We start from the raw sequence: 16360 nt of genomic DNA, 5'->3' as shown, positions 1-16360 counted from the left end.
ATCGGAAGATCAGACTGCATGAAGCAATCTAAGAATAACTCAAAGACTATTATTTTTAATTTATGTTTTACAGAGGTTTAAGGACATGCATTCCAGAGAAGGGCAATTAAGAGTTCACTGATTATACAAATAAAACAAACCTCCTATCTATGCATGCTCATTATGCTAAAAGTTTATGTAATGCAATATTAAAGAGTACACATGATTTTTATAAACATACTCATCTTTGGAAAACACACTTGGTTGAAATCAGACCAGTAGACAACAAGGGTAAGCAAAGTTTATCTCCTGCCCTCTGACACCTTCTGGGCCTGACACTTCCCTTCTTTCCTGTGAAAGGTCAGAGCTTTCCCTCTGCAGAGGTCCTTTCTTTGAGAGAGATAAGAGATCTGGTGAACTAAATCTACTGAAGTGTCCCACAGTTACAGGGAATTATTCAGTAATGGAAAAGATGCCTCCAGACTTAGTGACTTTTAAGTGCTGGGAGTGTCCAAGAGCTTTGCCTGCCTGCAGATAGCACAGAGTTATAATAATCTTTTAGGAGTTTGAATTTGATGGCATGAAGGCACTGCTAACTTTACCTTCCATGTTATATGTTCTGAGTTTTTGAACTCCTTCCTCCCCACCTTCTTCCCTGCCCCACTTTCATTGTCAGGTTCAGTCTTTCACCACGGTTTGCCCAGATAATTACAATGGTCTTTCAATAGGACCACTTGGGTATGGCCTGGTACCCATCAAATCCACTCTTCTTCCCATTAGTCTTAGATTGATCCATGCTTGCAGGTTTTCACTTATTGTTCCATTAACTCCAATAAAAAGGTCAAGTTCTTTACAGTGTTATTCAAGACCTTCCTAATTGCCCCCCCCAAACCCCTGCTTTTACTCCAGCCTCATCTGCGTCTTTTCTATTTCAGCAACTCTCAATTTTTCATGGTCCCTTAAACATGTCACAGTATCTTACATTCCTATGGCATTTATACCTTGTTCCTTTGATCTTAAATGTGTTTCTGCTCTAATCCCCTCAATCTCCATTGATTAATTCCTCATCTTCCTTTAAGATTCAGAAGGGGTTACCTCCTTTAGGAATCCACCCATCCTCAAGCACTCCCCAAACACGCATATATACCTGCACCTCCTTTCAGTGATATACATTCTCACACACACCCATCTCTACTCACACACACACTCGCACATTTGCTATCCTCTGCTGTCATAGAACCTTCTCCATGCTTCCCCTGTTTGCAGTCAGTGCTGTGCATTATAATTATTTACATATGTGCGAATGTGTCTTCCGCAGGCTCTGTCTTCCTTGAAACACTAACATACATCTAAGAAATACTCAAATATGTTTAGTGTTATATAATTTAAGATTCTTTGAAATAAGGTCTTTCAAAACATGGCCACTAGAAATCCTTATAGTCCCAAACCTCTGTATTTGTCTAAAGTTAATTTTCTGACTTTCTGGTACCACATATATATTTAGGTGAAGGATGAACAGAACTGAGATTTGTCTCTATCTGTCCTTAATTCTTTTTTTTTTAACATCTTTATTGGAGTATAATTGCTTTACAATGGTGTGTTAGTTTCTGTTGTATAACAAAGTGAATCAGCTATACGTATACATATATCCCCATATCTCCTCCCTATCCCACCCCTCTAGGTGGTCACAAAGCACCGAGCTGATCTCCCTGTGCTAGGTGGCTGCTTCCCACTAGCTATCTATTTTACATTTCGTAGTGTATATAAGTCCATGCTACTTTCTCACTTCATCCCAGCTTACCCTTCCCCCTCCCCGTGTCCTCAAGTACATTCTCTACGTCTGCGTCTTTATTCCTGTCCTGCCCCTAGGTTCCTCAGACCATTTTTTTTTTTTTTAGATTCCATATATATGTATTAGCATATGGTATTTGTTTTTCTCTTTCTGACTTACTTCACTCTGTATGACAGACTCTAGGTCCATCCACCTCACTACAAATAACTCAATTTTGTTTCTTTTTATGGCTGAGTAATATTTCATTGTATATATGTGTCACATCTTTATCCATTCATCTGTCGATGGACACTTAGGTTGCTTCCATGTCCTGGCTATTGTAAACAGAGCTGCAGTGAACACTGTGGTACATGACTCTTTTTGAATTATGGTTTTCTTCATTCTTTATAATCCTAGCTTATAGCCGTAAACTCAGACTTGGGCTTGGAATCCTAATGTCAACTATACAAAGTTATCTTGTGTGTGAATGACTGTGTCATTGTTTGCCAAATTCTTGCCTCTGCTTCTGAATTGACCACCTCTATTTCCCCCACGTGTTTCTGCATTAGTTACATAGAGCAGGTCTGGGGACAGGCATTTGACCCAAGCTGGGCTAATCGTGGTATTCTTGGCCTTGGCCAAGTGGACTGTTCTATAGGAGGGTCCCCAACTCCACATGAGCCATTCACATTCCTTCTCTGGGATTGAATCTACTGTAATGAGACATGATTGAAATCAGTTTTCCTCTCACGGATAATTATACGGCATAAAACTCAGAAACAGTTTGTAGCTATTTGATTGATGAAGAAAGCAAGAATAACTCAAGCCAAAAGGTACCCTTTGAGAACTGGTTGGTTTGCACTTATCTCCACTGATCAAATTTTCTGAACAAATGCCCAATTCCTATGTTAGATTCGTAAAATGAGTTCAGTAAAGATCAAATGCATAAAATAATAGTAATATTAATAGTAGCAATTAAATGTTTTTTCCAGATACATATGATCATATATGAACATATTTAAGTTTAATTTAGGAAAACAAGAATCTGAGTGAAGATTCCCTGAACTATATTACTTGACATACTCTGTATACTGGGTGGATTCCAAATGTCATGATCTGTTTAGCTGTGATGAGGATGTATTGCTTGTTAATGACTTTAAGAACCATTAAAGTGAGTATGAGGCTAGATTCTCTGAGGCAGCCAAAGTGTAACAGCTCTGATCAACCACATTAGGCTGGTGCACGTGAAGCTGTGAACAAGGCTTTCAGAGAGGTGCGATCAGGCAGCTTCCCTTGGGTCTGAGCAGCCCCAGCCTGAGAGTTGTGTGCAGATAGTAAATGTCAGAACTGAGCAAATCATTGGCAGAACTAGAATGGAGACCTACCCGCAGATGGTGATCAGTTGCAAGTTTGTCTCGGCAGAGGATGGGGACTTGCTAGGGTCCAGGAAGGGACCACAGTTGTCTGAGTGGGCTGGCTACCTTGTAATGTATAGTCTAACAGTTGACGGAGCCACATGTGAAAATACTGTATTTGGTGGCCCATGGTCTCACTGCCAGGGGTCCATTACATCATCAAGGTCTGTTACCTGTTTCAGCAGTTAATCTGGAAAGGTTTACAACCTCCACCCCAGTCCTATGGGAACCTTATTAAATTTTCAAATGTCTAGGCCTAAAAGGTAGTTGCTGTTCTGCTAGATCAATAATTATATAAGCCTCCATATTTATTTGAAACTCTCCATGCTGGTGTCAATGGAAAGGAAATCGGATTATCCTGAGGGTTCTGATTTTCATAATCAGATTCAGTCTCTTAAATCTTACATGCTCTCAGGACTTAAATCTCAACTGATGGATTTTTAATAGAAATCTTTAGAGTTAGTGTTAAAAAAAAAAAACGGGTTCGTGATTTTTTTCTACTTAAAATATGATGAAAAGGTACAGGAAGAAAAAGAAGAAAGTCCTGTCTAAAGTAAACATCATAAGCAAGTTAAGGTAATTAGCTCAGTGTGAAGTTTCAGCAAAGGTCACTTCAAAGGGTGAAGGATGCCAAAGCATTACTTCTAAATGTAAGTCTAGAAGTAATTGGGAAATTTTTAGGTTTAGAAGGCAGAAGGCAAGGAAACCTGTGTGGCTTGCCTTCTGCCTGTATCTACTTAAATCTAGTTTATGATTCCCTGTCTCATTTATTCTTCATTTCAAGACATTTTTAGGGACTGTATATGGTACAGCAAGGGGCAATCATCCACATGGAAGATATTCTGCACTCCTGCCTCTCATTTACTACCCAATTCAGTCAGTCATCAGGTCTCAAGGTTTCAATTTCCCAAACATTCCAGGAATCCTTTCTCTCCTCTTCTTCTCTGCTTCCTAAGGAGACTTTGTTCATCTTTATATGTCTAGTGCTCACTAGAGTATCTGGCACAGCAGACAGACTCTATAAATGTTTGGTGAGTGGATGAAAGAAAATGAGCAAGGCAGTCCACTGCCATATAAACAGCTCTGGGGTGAAAATTAGGATCGCTGAGCTCTATTCTTTACCACGAAACTAACTAGAAGATCATTATTTTAGCCTCTCATGGATTTGATTTTTTCACCTGCAAAACAAGTGGGTTGAATTCTATTTCACAAAAGCATCCTCTGGGTCAAAAAACTGTTAAATGCAAGTAAGAAGTATTAAGAAACCACTATTATTCTCTTGAGTTTATTACATTCATTTAAAAAAAATGTTCTCTTTTGCTGAGTATGATCAAATTTTTAAATTATTTTATTGACTTAGTCTTCTATGTCTGGAGATAGTGGCCTTTCAAAATCTCTCTTTTTGTTTAGTATCTCATACATGCCTCTAAAATCCTTGAAGACAGATACCATGTATCATTCAACTTTGCATCCAAGCACCCAGAATAGTGCCTAGCACATGGTAGATAACCGATATATATTTCATCAATAAAGTGATGACTGTTAATTATCTAGCGATAGCTGTTTAAAATTACAGGCATAATGACTGATGAATAAATCAAACATCTCAAGGCCATGATTGGAAAATTAAACCAGTGTTAAGTGTGGGTCAATACTACTTTTCCAAATATTGTTGTTAAATAAACAATGAAATGAATCACATTTGTGAATATTGCACAAAACGTTTCTGGAAACTTCTGTAACTATGAATGACTGAATTTAAATTTTGACTTACACTATGTTATGCTGTGCTATCTCACGGCTATACTGACAGCTGATCAGATCATGACATTTGGAATGCACACAGTATACAGAATATGTCAAGTAATATACTTCAGGGAATCTTCACTCAGATTCCTGTTTTTCTAAATTACAGTTAAATATGTTCATATATGATCATATATATATGGAAAAACATTTAATTGATACTATTAATATTTAAATTATTTTATTATAAGCATTTGATCTTCATTGAACTCACTTTACGAATCTAACATAGGAATCTAACATAACTTGTTCAGAAAATTTGATCAGTGGAGATAAGGGCAAACCAACCAATTCTCAAAGGGTACTCTTTGGCTTGAGTTATTCTTGCTTTCTTCATCAATCAAATCATTTACTATTGCACCCCAGTTATAAAGCATTATTGTGCAGGTCACCCTAGTGTTCACAGCACATTCAAGACCATTTTTTATTTTCATTTTGTATACCTCTTTGACATCTAGGCAACGCAGGGATTTTTTGAAGGTCTTTCACTGAATCATACAAGTTTAACTCTACCTAAGGTGGAAGATAAGTGATCTCAATTTAATAGAAGTTGAATGCGGTCTCATGCTTTCTTGGTTCTGGTATGTTGGTTTTTTGGGGGGGGGGGTTTGTTTGTTTTTCTTGCGGTACACGGGCCTCTCACTGCTGTGGCCTCTCCCGTTGCGGAGCACAGGCTCCGGACGCGCAGGCTCAGAGGCCATAGCTCACGGGCCCAGCCGCTCTGCGTCACGTGGGATCCTCCCGGACTGGGGCACGAACCCGTGTCCCCTGCATCGGCAGGCGGACTCTCAACCACTGCGCCACCAGGGAAGCCCCCTGGTATGCTTTTTTTGGAACCTTTTCCCGGGGATCTCAGAGTACCTGTGTGCTCCTTAGAACTATTTCCACGTGAAATATTTCTTTTTGTTTACCCAGTGTGCTTATTGTAGCAAAGAAGTTGTATTCGGTAAGATTAGGTCAAGCAGTGTAGCTCTCTCTCACACACACACTTAAACTAAAATAATAGAGGTTTTAATAAATTTTTTTAAAAAAACAGTGTGCTTCTGTCTCATGTAAAGGAAACCTAGAGATAGGCAACTTGGGAGTGATATAGCATCTCCATGTAGCTGTTAGGGATGCATACTCCATCAAATTCATACCTCCTGAATCTCTAGGTGGACTATCCTCATGGTCCTACATAGACATGAGAGCTCAGCCACCACACCCACATTTCAGAAAGCAGGATGGAAGGTAAGATAAGGAGGAAGGGACAAAAAACCCATCCCAGCCATCTTTCAAGGAGGTTTCTTGAGCGATAGCACAAAACATTTTATTTACAACTTATTTTCTAGAATTTTACTGCTAGGTTTAAGGGTATCTAGAAAAAATAGTATTTATTTCAAGTAGCCATGTACCCAGTTAACCATCAAGAGTTCTTTTATCACGGAAAATGTAGAGAATAGATACTGAGGTAGACAATTGTCTACCACAGGGACTGAGTCGGTAAATGGAGTAAATTTAAACATTTAGAGAAAAATTAGTTTCTAATTTTATTATTCTGAGGACTACAGAAAAGTTACCTATAAAGCCCCAAGAAGGAAGATATGTTGAATGATGTTATTAGAGAGAAGGACTAAAATGAAAAAAAAAAAAAAAAGGCAAAATAAACATCTTTAACATATCTGAATTTTACAGGATTTTTTTGCAAGTAATATAGACTTATTGGGAAAATCACATGGATTGGTGTTTCTACCCTTCGTCAGCATTTAACACGTCAAATTGTAACAATATTTAGCAATAATTTAACCACTTGAAGTTATAGTCATCATATTTGATATATATATAAATGTATATGTATATAAATAGGTAGAGATAGATACAGATTCAGATACAGATACAGATATAGATATATTTAGTTCTGGGGACCTACTATTATTCATTAAAGTGATGGAACTAAATACTATCCATATTGAAAACCATACTCCATTGAGCTTGTTTTTCTATTCTTACTCTTCTGTATTGACTTATCAAAGCAACAATGAGGAAAATGCATCATTTTTAAATTAAGCCAGTAAGAGTTTTGCTAAAGTTATAGACTTTATAAATTGTGAATAGGTGTAGAATAAAATATGGGTTTTGAAGATTTTGAGCATGAAAATATTGTATTACATATTTTAATGCACTGGCTGAAAGAACAATTATTGAGCTAATGAAAGAGTCTGAAGAAGAATTTTGCCAAGTTTTATTTTTCTCATGTGTGCTTTTTCCTTTCAGCCCTACAGTTGAAATGATATTTTTTCATTGCTTTAATTAATCACTTATGGATTATTATAAATATATAGGATTATTTAATATTTCCTCTTTAATAGAAAGATAAAATGCTTTTGCTGCATTTATGACTTATTTTTCATTCTAATAGTAAATGAACTCATTTTAAGTTTATTCTTTTGAAATTGTAGGCAGTTATTCCAGAAAACTCTCTTCTAAAAGTTTTCTCACTTAATGTACTTCTTAAAAGCTCTTATGTTCATTTGAAAAGTTTCTCCTAATGGAAATATTCTATAATTTTTCCTGCATCTTATGTAGGCATCAAATATCTCTGTGGCCTTTTTTTCCTATTTAATAGAGACATGTTATTAAATTATTGCATGGAATATTCATAAGTCCTTTGTATAAAATGCATTTGTAAATTGGTCATGTCAGAGAAAGAACAGAAATAATCTAATGGCATTCTTTGCATATTTACTCTTTACCTTAAACATCAATTAATAATAAAACCATGTCAAGGTATCTGTATTTTTAAGTTGCTGTATAGTAGTACCAAGGTTAAAATGTGTTGTAAATATTATTGTAACAATTGCAACATTATCAGAATCTTTTTTACTTATGAAAAGCTATTTATGGAATGAAAAATATTGTCTCTGAGCCTTGTTATAAACCCCGGTTTCATAGTATATTAAAGCCACTACAAGTACATTTAATATCTTGATTATAAAGTCTCATTTTGGTACACATTTCAATCCATAATTTTGTTCCAAATTTTTTTATTATCTGCAAATGGTTAAAAACCATCCATAGAGCTAAACCATACACACTGATACTTAAATGTGTCCACAAAGACTTTTGGAGAACAGAGAAGAAAGCCTGTGGGGTGTCTTTCCTCTTGACACCAACCAATTCTCATATCAGCTGGGTGTCCTACAGTTCAATTTAATTCTAATGCACACTACCTGGAGTGAGTGTCAGACTCCACAGGTGTAAAGTTTCGGTCCCATAAGCCTGCCCTTATTTAGGATGCCAGTCACAAGTACTGAGTCCCCAGGTTATACACACGTCCATGCAACTTGACTACAAAGTCAGGGATCCCCCCAACCCCTTCCTTCAGGTTTGACTAATTGTTAGAACAACTCATAGGACTCAGAAAAATGCTTTACTTACTATTACCAGTTGATTATAAAGGATACAACCCAGGAACAGTCAAGTGGAAGCGATACATAGGGCAATGTATGTGGGGAGGGGCATGGAGCTTTCAGACCTGCTATGCCCTCTCCATGCTCTACTCTATGCTCCCTCTCTATGCTCCACTCTCCTGGCACCATGATGTGTCCATCAACCTGGAAGTTCTCTGAACCCCATCATGTAGGGGTTTTTACGGTGCTATCCTTGTGTAGGCATGATTGATTAAATCACTGACGATTGGTGATTAACTCACTGACCATTGGTGATTAACTCAGCCTCCAGCCCTGCCCCCATCTCTGGAGGTCAGAAGTGGGAAAAGTTCCAACCCTCTAATTATGCTTTGGTCTTTCTGGAGACCAGTGCCCCTGTTAAAGTTATCTAGGGCCCCCCAACCACCAGTCATCTCATTAGCATACAAAAGACACTTTAATCACTTCAGAGATTCTAAGGGTTTTAAAAGCTTTGTGCCAGGATCTTGGGGCAAAGACTAAATATTTTCATTATACCACAAAACATGAGTAATTTTTGTATTGAAATAGCATCAGAAATGTACTAGAGTAAACAACATTAGTAGTGGTAATCAAAAAGAATATTCAGACCTTGCAACTCTTGTGAGTTTCTGATTAATGGAATTAAAAGAGCTTCCAAATACCATTAAATGTTAGATTTTTCAGTACAAATTGTCTGGCCTGTGCTACCACTTCCTTTGTTACAATATCATTACTGACATCATGTTTTAGAAAACGTCATCTAGGGAAAGGCAGCATTAATTTATTCACAAGTGAAATAAATCAGAGTTCAGTACTTTTTCTACAAAGAGCAAGATGATAAATATTTTAGGCTTTGTGACCATGTGGTCTCTGTCACAACTACTCATCTTTGACATTATAGCACCAAAGCAGTCAAACAACAGGTAAACAAATGTGTTTGGCTTTGTTCCCATTAAACCTTATTTACTGAAACAACTCGTGGGCCCCATTTGGCCCATGGCCATAGATTGCCTACTCTTGGACTAAAAATTGACCGAAAAAAGTCATTCACTATAATAAATAATTATAATGGATAGTTTAAAAGAATAATTTGTTTATATAACCTTGGATTTTTTGTCTGGTGATTCTTGTATGTAACCAAAAAACTAAATGCTTTTGTTTAGAACTGAGCTCACACAAAATTATTAAAGGCACGAAAAAATTACTTGTGAAATTGTAGAATTCATAAAAGGTGTTGCAGTAGCCTTCTGAAAACAGAAATTTCTCTTTGCATATATATTTACATGAATTATGCTTTATAGTCCAAAATATTAGCAGTTAAAAAAGAAAGAATTAACGACATCAAAAAGAAGTTATATTTCATTCTTCTCCCAAGAAAAATGCCCTTTCAGGTTTCATTTGAATAGGGAATTAACACATGCCTTTAGGAAATACTTTCATTACAGAGGAAGAATTTTGTGGGTGATAGTTCCTAACAGTTTAATAATTGTGGGTAAGTTTAGCTTAATTTGTGTATTTATTAAAGAGTTTTGAGCACTTTTAATATGTATAGGAAAAGGTTCAAAATCATAGGAGATATATATCATGTATATATATGTAGATCAATGGCAATTTTTTCCCTAAAAACCCAAATATGTTTTTAAGGATATTCATCACATTTTTTTATCTCTTCTATAAAAATGTTTTTATATTATGCTTTAAAAAATCACTTTACAATTTTAAACAATACCATTTATTGCAATATTTTAGTTTTTCAGAGTAGATGTACATTTCCCTATTCCTCCCTCTGTGTACAACTTTAAAACCCTAAATATTATATATAAAACAAACAAGAAAATTCTGAAAGGTGAGGAGAAGAAGGCAGAGCAGCTAGGAACTTCGTGGGCTGAAGAACAACATGACATGACAGTGAGCTCCCTGGGTTTTCTTTTTGCCACATTTCTCCCAGGTTTGTAGATAAAGAAGCTGGCAACCCATAAGCACCAATAGGAGCAGACAATAAAAACCCCAACAAAGGCCTGATCTCTGCAGCCAAAGTCCCCAGAAAGAGACAGCCTAGCAAAACAGAAAACTTTGAGACAGTAACAATTTAACTAATTTGACTATAACCAAACACCATAAGAAAAAAAAAAAATAAAGCCTCATCCCAATGCCTATCAGCACAGGTCAAGTGCAGAGCCTAGACAGAATAGAAAAGCTGCAAAATATTTGGAACAAAACTGATAGAACTGAAAGAAGAAACAAACAAATCCAAAATTATACTTGGAAACTTCAGCATCCCTCACCAACAATTAGTAAAACTAGATAGAAAATCAACAGGATATAGAAGAACTGAACAATATCATCAACCAACAGAATCTACTCAACATTTAATAAAACACCCTATCCAACAATAAGAAAATATACAGAACCCCAAAATACTCCCAGACAGCATGGCCAACTGATTTTTGACAAAGGTGCAAAGGCAGTGCAATGAAAGGATAGTGTCTTCAATAACTGTGCCAGAGCAGTTGGCTATCAATGGGCAAAATAAATGAAACTCGATCTAAACCTGACACCGTATACAAAATTAAGTCAAAATGGATGATAGATTTAAATGGCAAACATAAAACTATAAATCTTTTAGAAGGAAACATAGGAGAAAACCTTCAGAAACTAGGGGTTGGTGAAGAGTTCTTAGACATGACAACAAAAGCACAATTCATAAAAGAAAAAATTGATAAGTTGGACTTCATTAAAATGAAAAACTTTTACTCTTGCAAAAGGATGAAAAGACAAGCTACAGGCTGGGAGAAAATATTTACAAACTACTTATATGATAAGGGAGTCATACCTAGAATTTACAAAGAACTCTCAAAAGTTCAACAGTAAAAACACAAATAATTCAATTAGAACATGAGTAAAAGATATGAGACATTTCACTGAAGAAGACATATAAATGGCAAATCAGTTCATGAAAAAATGTTCACTAGCTTAAGGTAAATGTAAATTAATATTACAAAGAGAAATCACTGTACACCCATTAAAAGAGCTAAAATAAAAAATAATGACAATATCAAATGCTGACAAGGATGTATAGAAGCTGGATCTCTCCTATACTGCTGGTGGGAATGTAAAATAGTACAGTCACTCTGGAAAATAGTTTGGCAATTTCTTTTAAAATAGAACATATGCTTATATATCCTAGCAATCCTACTCCTGGGCATTTATTCCAGAGAAATGAATACTTATGTCCACATAAAAACCAGTACATGATTGTTCATTGCAGCTTTATAAATGGAAAAGCCAAAACTGGAAGTAAACAGAATGTCCTATAAGAAGTAATGGTTAAACAAAGAAAAAAGAGAAAAAGATTTATCAAAGGTGATAACTTGAAATTAAAAAAACTGAAAGTTATCTGGCAACTTCTTTTTATTGTAATTTTCAAGTCTGGTGTTATATCTATACCATGGAATACTACACAGTAATAAAAAGGAATGTATTGCTATACAGAAAAGCCAGTATGGCTTCCAAGGACATAATGCTAAGTGAAAAAAGAGCATTTCAGAAAGTCATGTACTATGTGATTCCATTTGTATAACATTCTTGAAATGACAAAGTTATAGAAATGGAGAACAGATGAATGGTGTCAGGGGTTATTGATGGTGGTAGAGGTTGGATATGACTGTAAAGGAGGAGCCCAGGGAAATATTTTGGGGTGATGGTATAGTACCTTGCTTGCTGAACTGGTTGCATGGATCTATGCACGTGTTAAAATGACATAGAACTGTACACACACTTTATACCAATGCCAATTTCCTGGTTTTAATGTTGTACTTTAGTTACCTAAGATGTAACCATTGGGGGAAACTGGGTGAAGGATACACAGGACCTCTCTGAATCTATAATTATTTCGAAATAGAAATCTAGAGAAGAGAAAATATGCAAACCTTGTAATGCATTCTTTCAAAAAAAATACATTCCCTAAATAAATCTTTTCAAGGATTTTATGATGCCAAATTTCTCAACTTAATAGCTTCTCTCTTTCCAACAGTTGACTAAACCAAATTACTTATATACTGGAAGGTGACTGCTTATTTTTTAAATTAATAGCAGACTAAATAATGCTATAAATTTTATACTTGCCATGTCTTAAGTAACTAATTTACAATTGCTAATGGGTATCTAAGGATCAAGGACATGAAAATCATGATTTAATCAAAAACCTCATTTAACCCATTAGTTGCAACGTCATTATTGACCTCAAGGGCAGGCACTTTTGCTGAAGCTGCCAACAAGAAAACAAAATGTGACTGATTTTTTACTTTTCTCTATTTAAAAAGGAATTAATGAATATAAATATGTCCCAAATTGATAGCTTCCATAACACATACTTTGGAAACTCTACACCTGAATAATTAGACCACTGATTATGTCTGGAACATAAATTAAGTGCTCCAATTTAGTCTTATTTAGACCTGAAAATTACAATAAAAAAAGAAGTTTCCAGATTACTTTTAGTTTTTTTTAATTTCAAGTTACCACCTTTGATAAATCATTTTTCTTGAAAAGACATATTTATTGAACTGCTAGACTCTGCCATTCTTTAATTGCTAATAGCAGCCCATCCAAATATGTCTCACGTTCTACTTTCATAATTTACTAACAAAGTTAAAATGCATGTGGGAATATTTTAAAGGAGTCTATTGGAATGCATAATGGTATTCTGTTTTTTTAAGTGAGTAGGGAAAAGTCAGAGAGGGAAGATCTCTTCTGAATTGTATAAATATACACCCACAGTCCCTTATCTGCAATTCTGAAGTCCTCAAAAACTCTGAAAAGTAAAGGTTTTATACAACTCAATTGGTGGCAAGACTGAGCCTGAACGAACCTGGGGCTTTTTTTATAGCTTCTATGTAATACACGAGTGTCAATATTCCTACCTTTACTGCAGAAATGTACATGTGTTATGCTCAGGATGCTGGCCCTGGGAATATCATATAATATACAGTATATGCATGTTCCCTTTTCAAAATCTGAACATTCCTGACTTACGAGACACATCTAGTCCCAAGGCCTTGGGATGAGAGATTATGAACCTGTCCTAGAAAAGTACAGGATAGATGTTCATATAGCACTCGAGAACAGGAACTTATTTATGTGGCAAATGAATCTAGGAGCACAGTTATTTCATAACATTAAATTTGGGAGGAGATTCAGATAAGCACCAAGCTGATCTTTTATTTCATTAAGAAGCAAACTGGGGCATTGAGCAACTTGCCCGAGGTTACCCAGCTACAGTTGGAACCATGGCAGTCTGGCTTTAGAAGTCATGCTTTTAAACCACAAAGATTTTGTTACTGAAGACTTAACCTGAAAGCCTCCTCTGTCATAGCAGAATGAGACTGAGTCTCTGAGCTGAAAACAGGAGGATTTTGTGAAAGTCCATACCCTTATGGATAAAACCCCAGGCTCCAGGAAACTGGCAGCCCAGTTCATATTCCCCAACTATGAAACTGGAGGATCCTTTTAAGGAGTAAAAATGAACAGCTACAAAAAAAAACAAAACTATGCGAACTGGCCTCAGTTGATCCTCTACTGCAGGGTTCACCTGTCCAATATTAGCTTTGCACACTGAACTTCCAACCAGCTATTACTAAATAGCAGCTTATTACATAGGAATAGATTCAGGGATCACCAGACATTTAAGGAAAATGTCAAACATGAAACAGATTAAAGTAAACAATCAATAAGAAGGAGCCTAGACAGGACAGAGGAAACACAAAAAACAGATAAAGTTTCAAAGAATATGTCATGAGTACTGTTAGAGATTAATAGAAGAAATTACATCCATAAAAGCAGAAAAAGGACACTATAAAACAGGTGTTGCAATAAAGGATAAGATAGAGCACGTGGAAGTTAAAAATATGATAGCTGAAATTTAAAAGTTCAATAAAAGTTTGGAAGATAAAGTCAATGAAGTTCCCCAGAAAGTAGTTCAAGAAAACAGAGACAGGAAAAATTAGAGAAGTTATCCAGGAGGCTCAGAGGTTTATTTCAGAAAGAGAAACAAAGAAAATGCTGCAAAGGAAATTATTAACTTATGGAATGGTTTCAAGAACTGAAAAACATGAGTCTTTTATTTTTTTTATAAATTTATTTATTTATTTATTTTTGGCTGTGTTGGGTCTTCGTTTCTGTGCGAGGGCTTTCTCTATTTGTGGCAAGCGAGGGCCACTCTTCATCTCGGTGTGCGGGCCTCTCACTGTCATGGCCTCTCTTGTTGCAGAACACAGGCTCCAGATGCGCAGGCTCAGTAGTTGTGGCTGACGGGCCCAGTTGCTCCGCAGCATGTGGGATCTTCCCAGACCAGGGCTTGAACCCATATCCCCTGCATTGGCAGGCAGATTCTCAACCACTGCACCACCAGGGAAGCCCAACATGAGTCTTTTTTAACATTATCCTTAAGAACATATTTAAAGGGGCACTTGTCATGTAGTCATGGAACTATAGTTGAAAGGCTGAGGAATCTTTATGAGCCTTTTCAATAAATGTACTTTCGCTTTTCCTTTTTAGGGGCACAGCAATTGCTGGCATAGTATTTGGAATCGTATTCATCATGGGGGTCATTGCTGGAATTGCCATATGTATCTGCATGTGCATGAAAAACAACCGTGGGACACGGGTGGGTGTCATCAGGACCACCCACATCAATGCCATCTCCTCCTACCCTGGTAAGCAAAACTGCTTACTCTTTCTGAAGGAAGAGTCAGATTTGTTAGTTATGCTGTACTCCTGGGGTAGAAGACTCTCACTGGAATAATCTCCAAGTATGTAGGATATTTCTAAATTAATGCAGATTGAAGCTCTAACTTTCAATGAAGATTACTTAGATCCACATAATAAAATCTACCTTCTATTTGAATACATTCATATTTTCAGTGGTTGTCTTATTGACTACAGTTGCCAATCAGCCATAGTAAAGAGGAATAGACAATTCACACCCACTGTGTCTATTTGCTAGTGAGTTCTGACAAATAATTGTAGAGAAAGAATAAGTTACATGGCTGAATTAACTGGCGTCTGATTCAATAGGTATGTATGTCTTGAGAAAAAGTATTGAAGAACGTTTTTATGTGTCCCCCTTATGCAAAGAAAACAGTCTTAACATAATACTAAAATTATCAGCAAAAAGGTAATTTATTAACAATTTGACAAGGATTTCTTGAGAATTTACTAGAAGTTCCACATATAAATATATTGAACACATAAACAAAGTGCTGCATTTTGCCTTGATTTCAATAGCATTTTTAAGTCAACCTGTATATATATATATAACTTGATATATAAAAAGGAGTCAAGTTCTACATTTAACAAATCCTTAGGAAGATAATTTTCTATCCATACTCATGTCCTCTCTCTCAGTGCCTATAGGAAAGGAATAAGGTAGCTTCTACATCCAGTCTGCCCTGAGTATAAATTCCCTAGTAATGTCTCTCCGCTCTTAACTTTTTCCCTACCATCTTCAGCTTGAGGGAGCAAATTTCAGATGAGTGCGAGCATGGTCATTTTCCCTGTCCTCTTTTGTCCATTCTCCCTCTTCTCCAATATCTCCATGTTAGACTGCTTCCAGGCTCACTCTTGTGTCTTCTTCCATCCTGTATCAACGCTCACTTCTTTGGTTCTATCATTTGGCCTCATGGTATTAAGTACCCTTTACATGCTAAATGCCTTCCAACATTATATATCTCCCTTCCAAACCTCTTTCCTGAATTTCAGACTCATTTGATCCCACTGCCGGTTGAACATCTACACTTGGATGTCTAACTGATATATCTCAAATTTCACATGTCTAAAGCTGTACTTCCGAACATCCCCCCAAAGCCTCCTCCACTCACCATTCACCGTCTCAGTTGATGGCATCTCCAGCCTCCCAGCAGCTCAGGCCAAAGACCTTGGCGTCATCCTGGACTCCTATCTTT

General features: G+C 36.4%; 1 protein-coding gene across 1 annotated transcript in view; it reads left to right on the top strand.

The window, feature by feature from the left end:
• The window catches only part of CYYR1 (cysteine and tyrosine rich 1), a 112463-nt gene that overhangs the window by 84179 nt on the left and 11924 nt on the right, over positions 1 to 16360 (top strand). Inside the window, 1 exon segment of the mRNA XM_007466503.1 lies at positions 14955 to 15112. Within this exon segment, the coding sequence (XP_007466565.1) occupies positions 14955 to 15112 (158 nt within the window).

The sequence above is a fragment of the Lipotes vexillifer genome, unplaced genomic scaffold (assembly GCF_000442215.2).
Source record: "Lipotes vexillifer unplaced genomic scaffold, Lipotes_vexillifer_v1.1 scaffold340, whole genome shotgun sequence".
NCBI lineage: Eukaryota > Metazoa > Chordata > Mammalia > Artiodactyla > Lipotidae > Lipotes > Lipotes vexillifer.
This window is presented reverse-complemented; position numbering and strand designations above follow the sequence as displayed.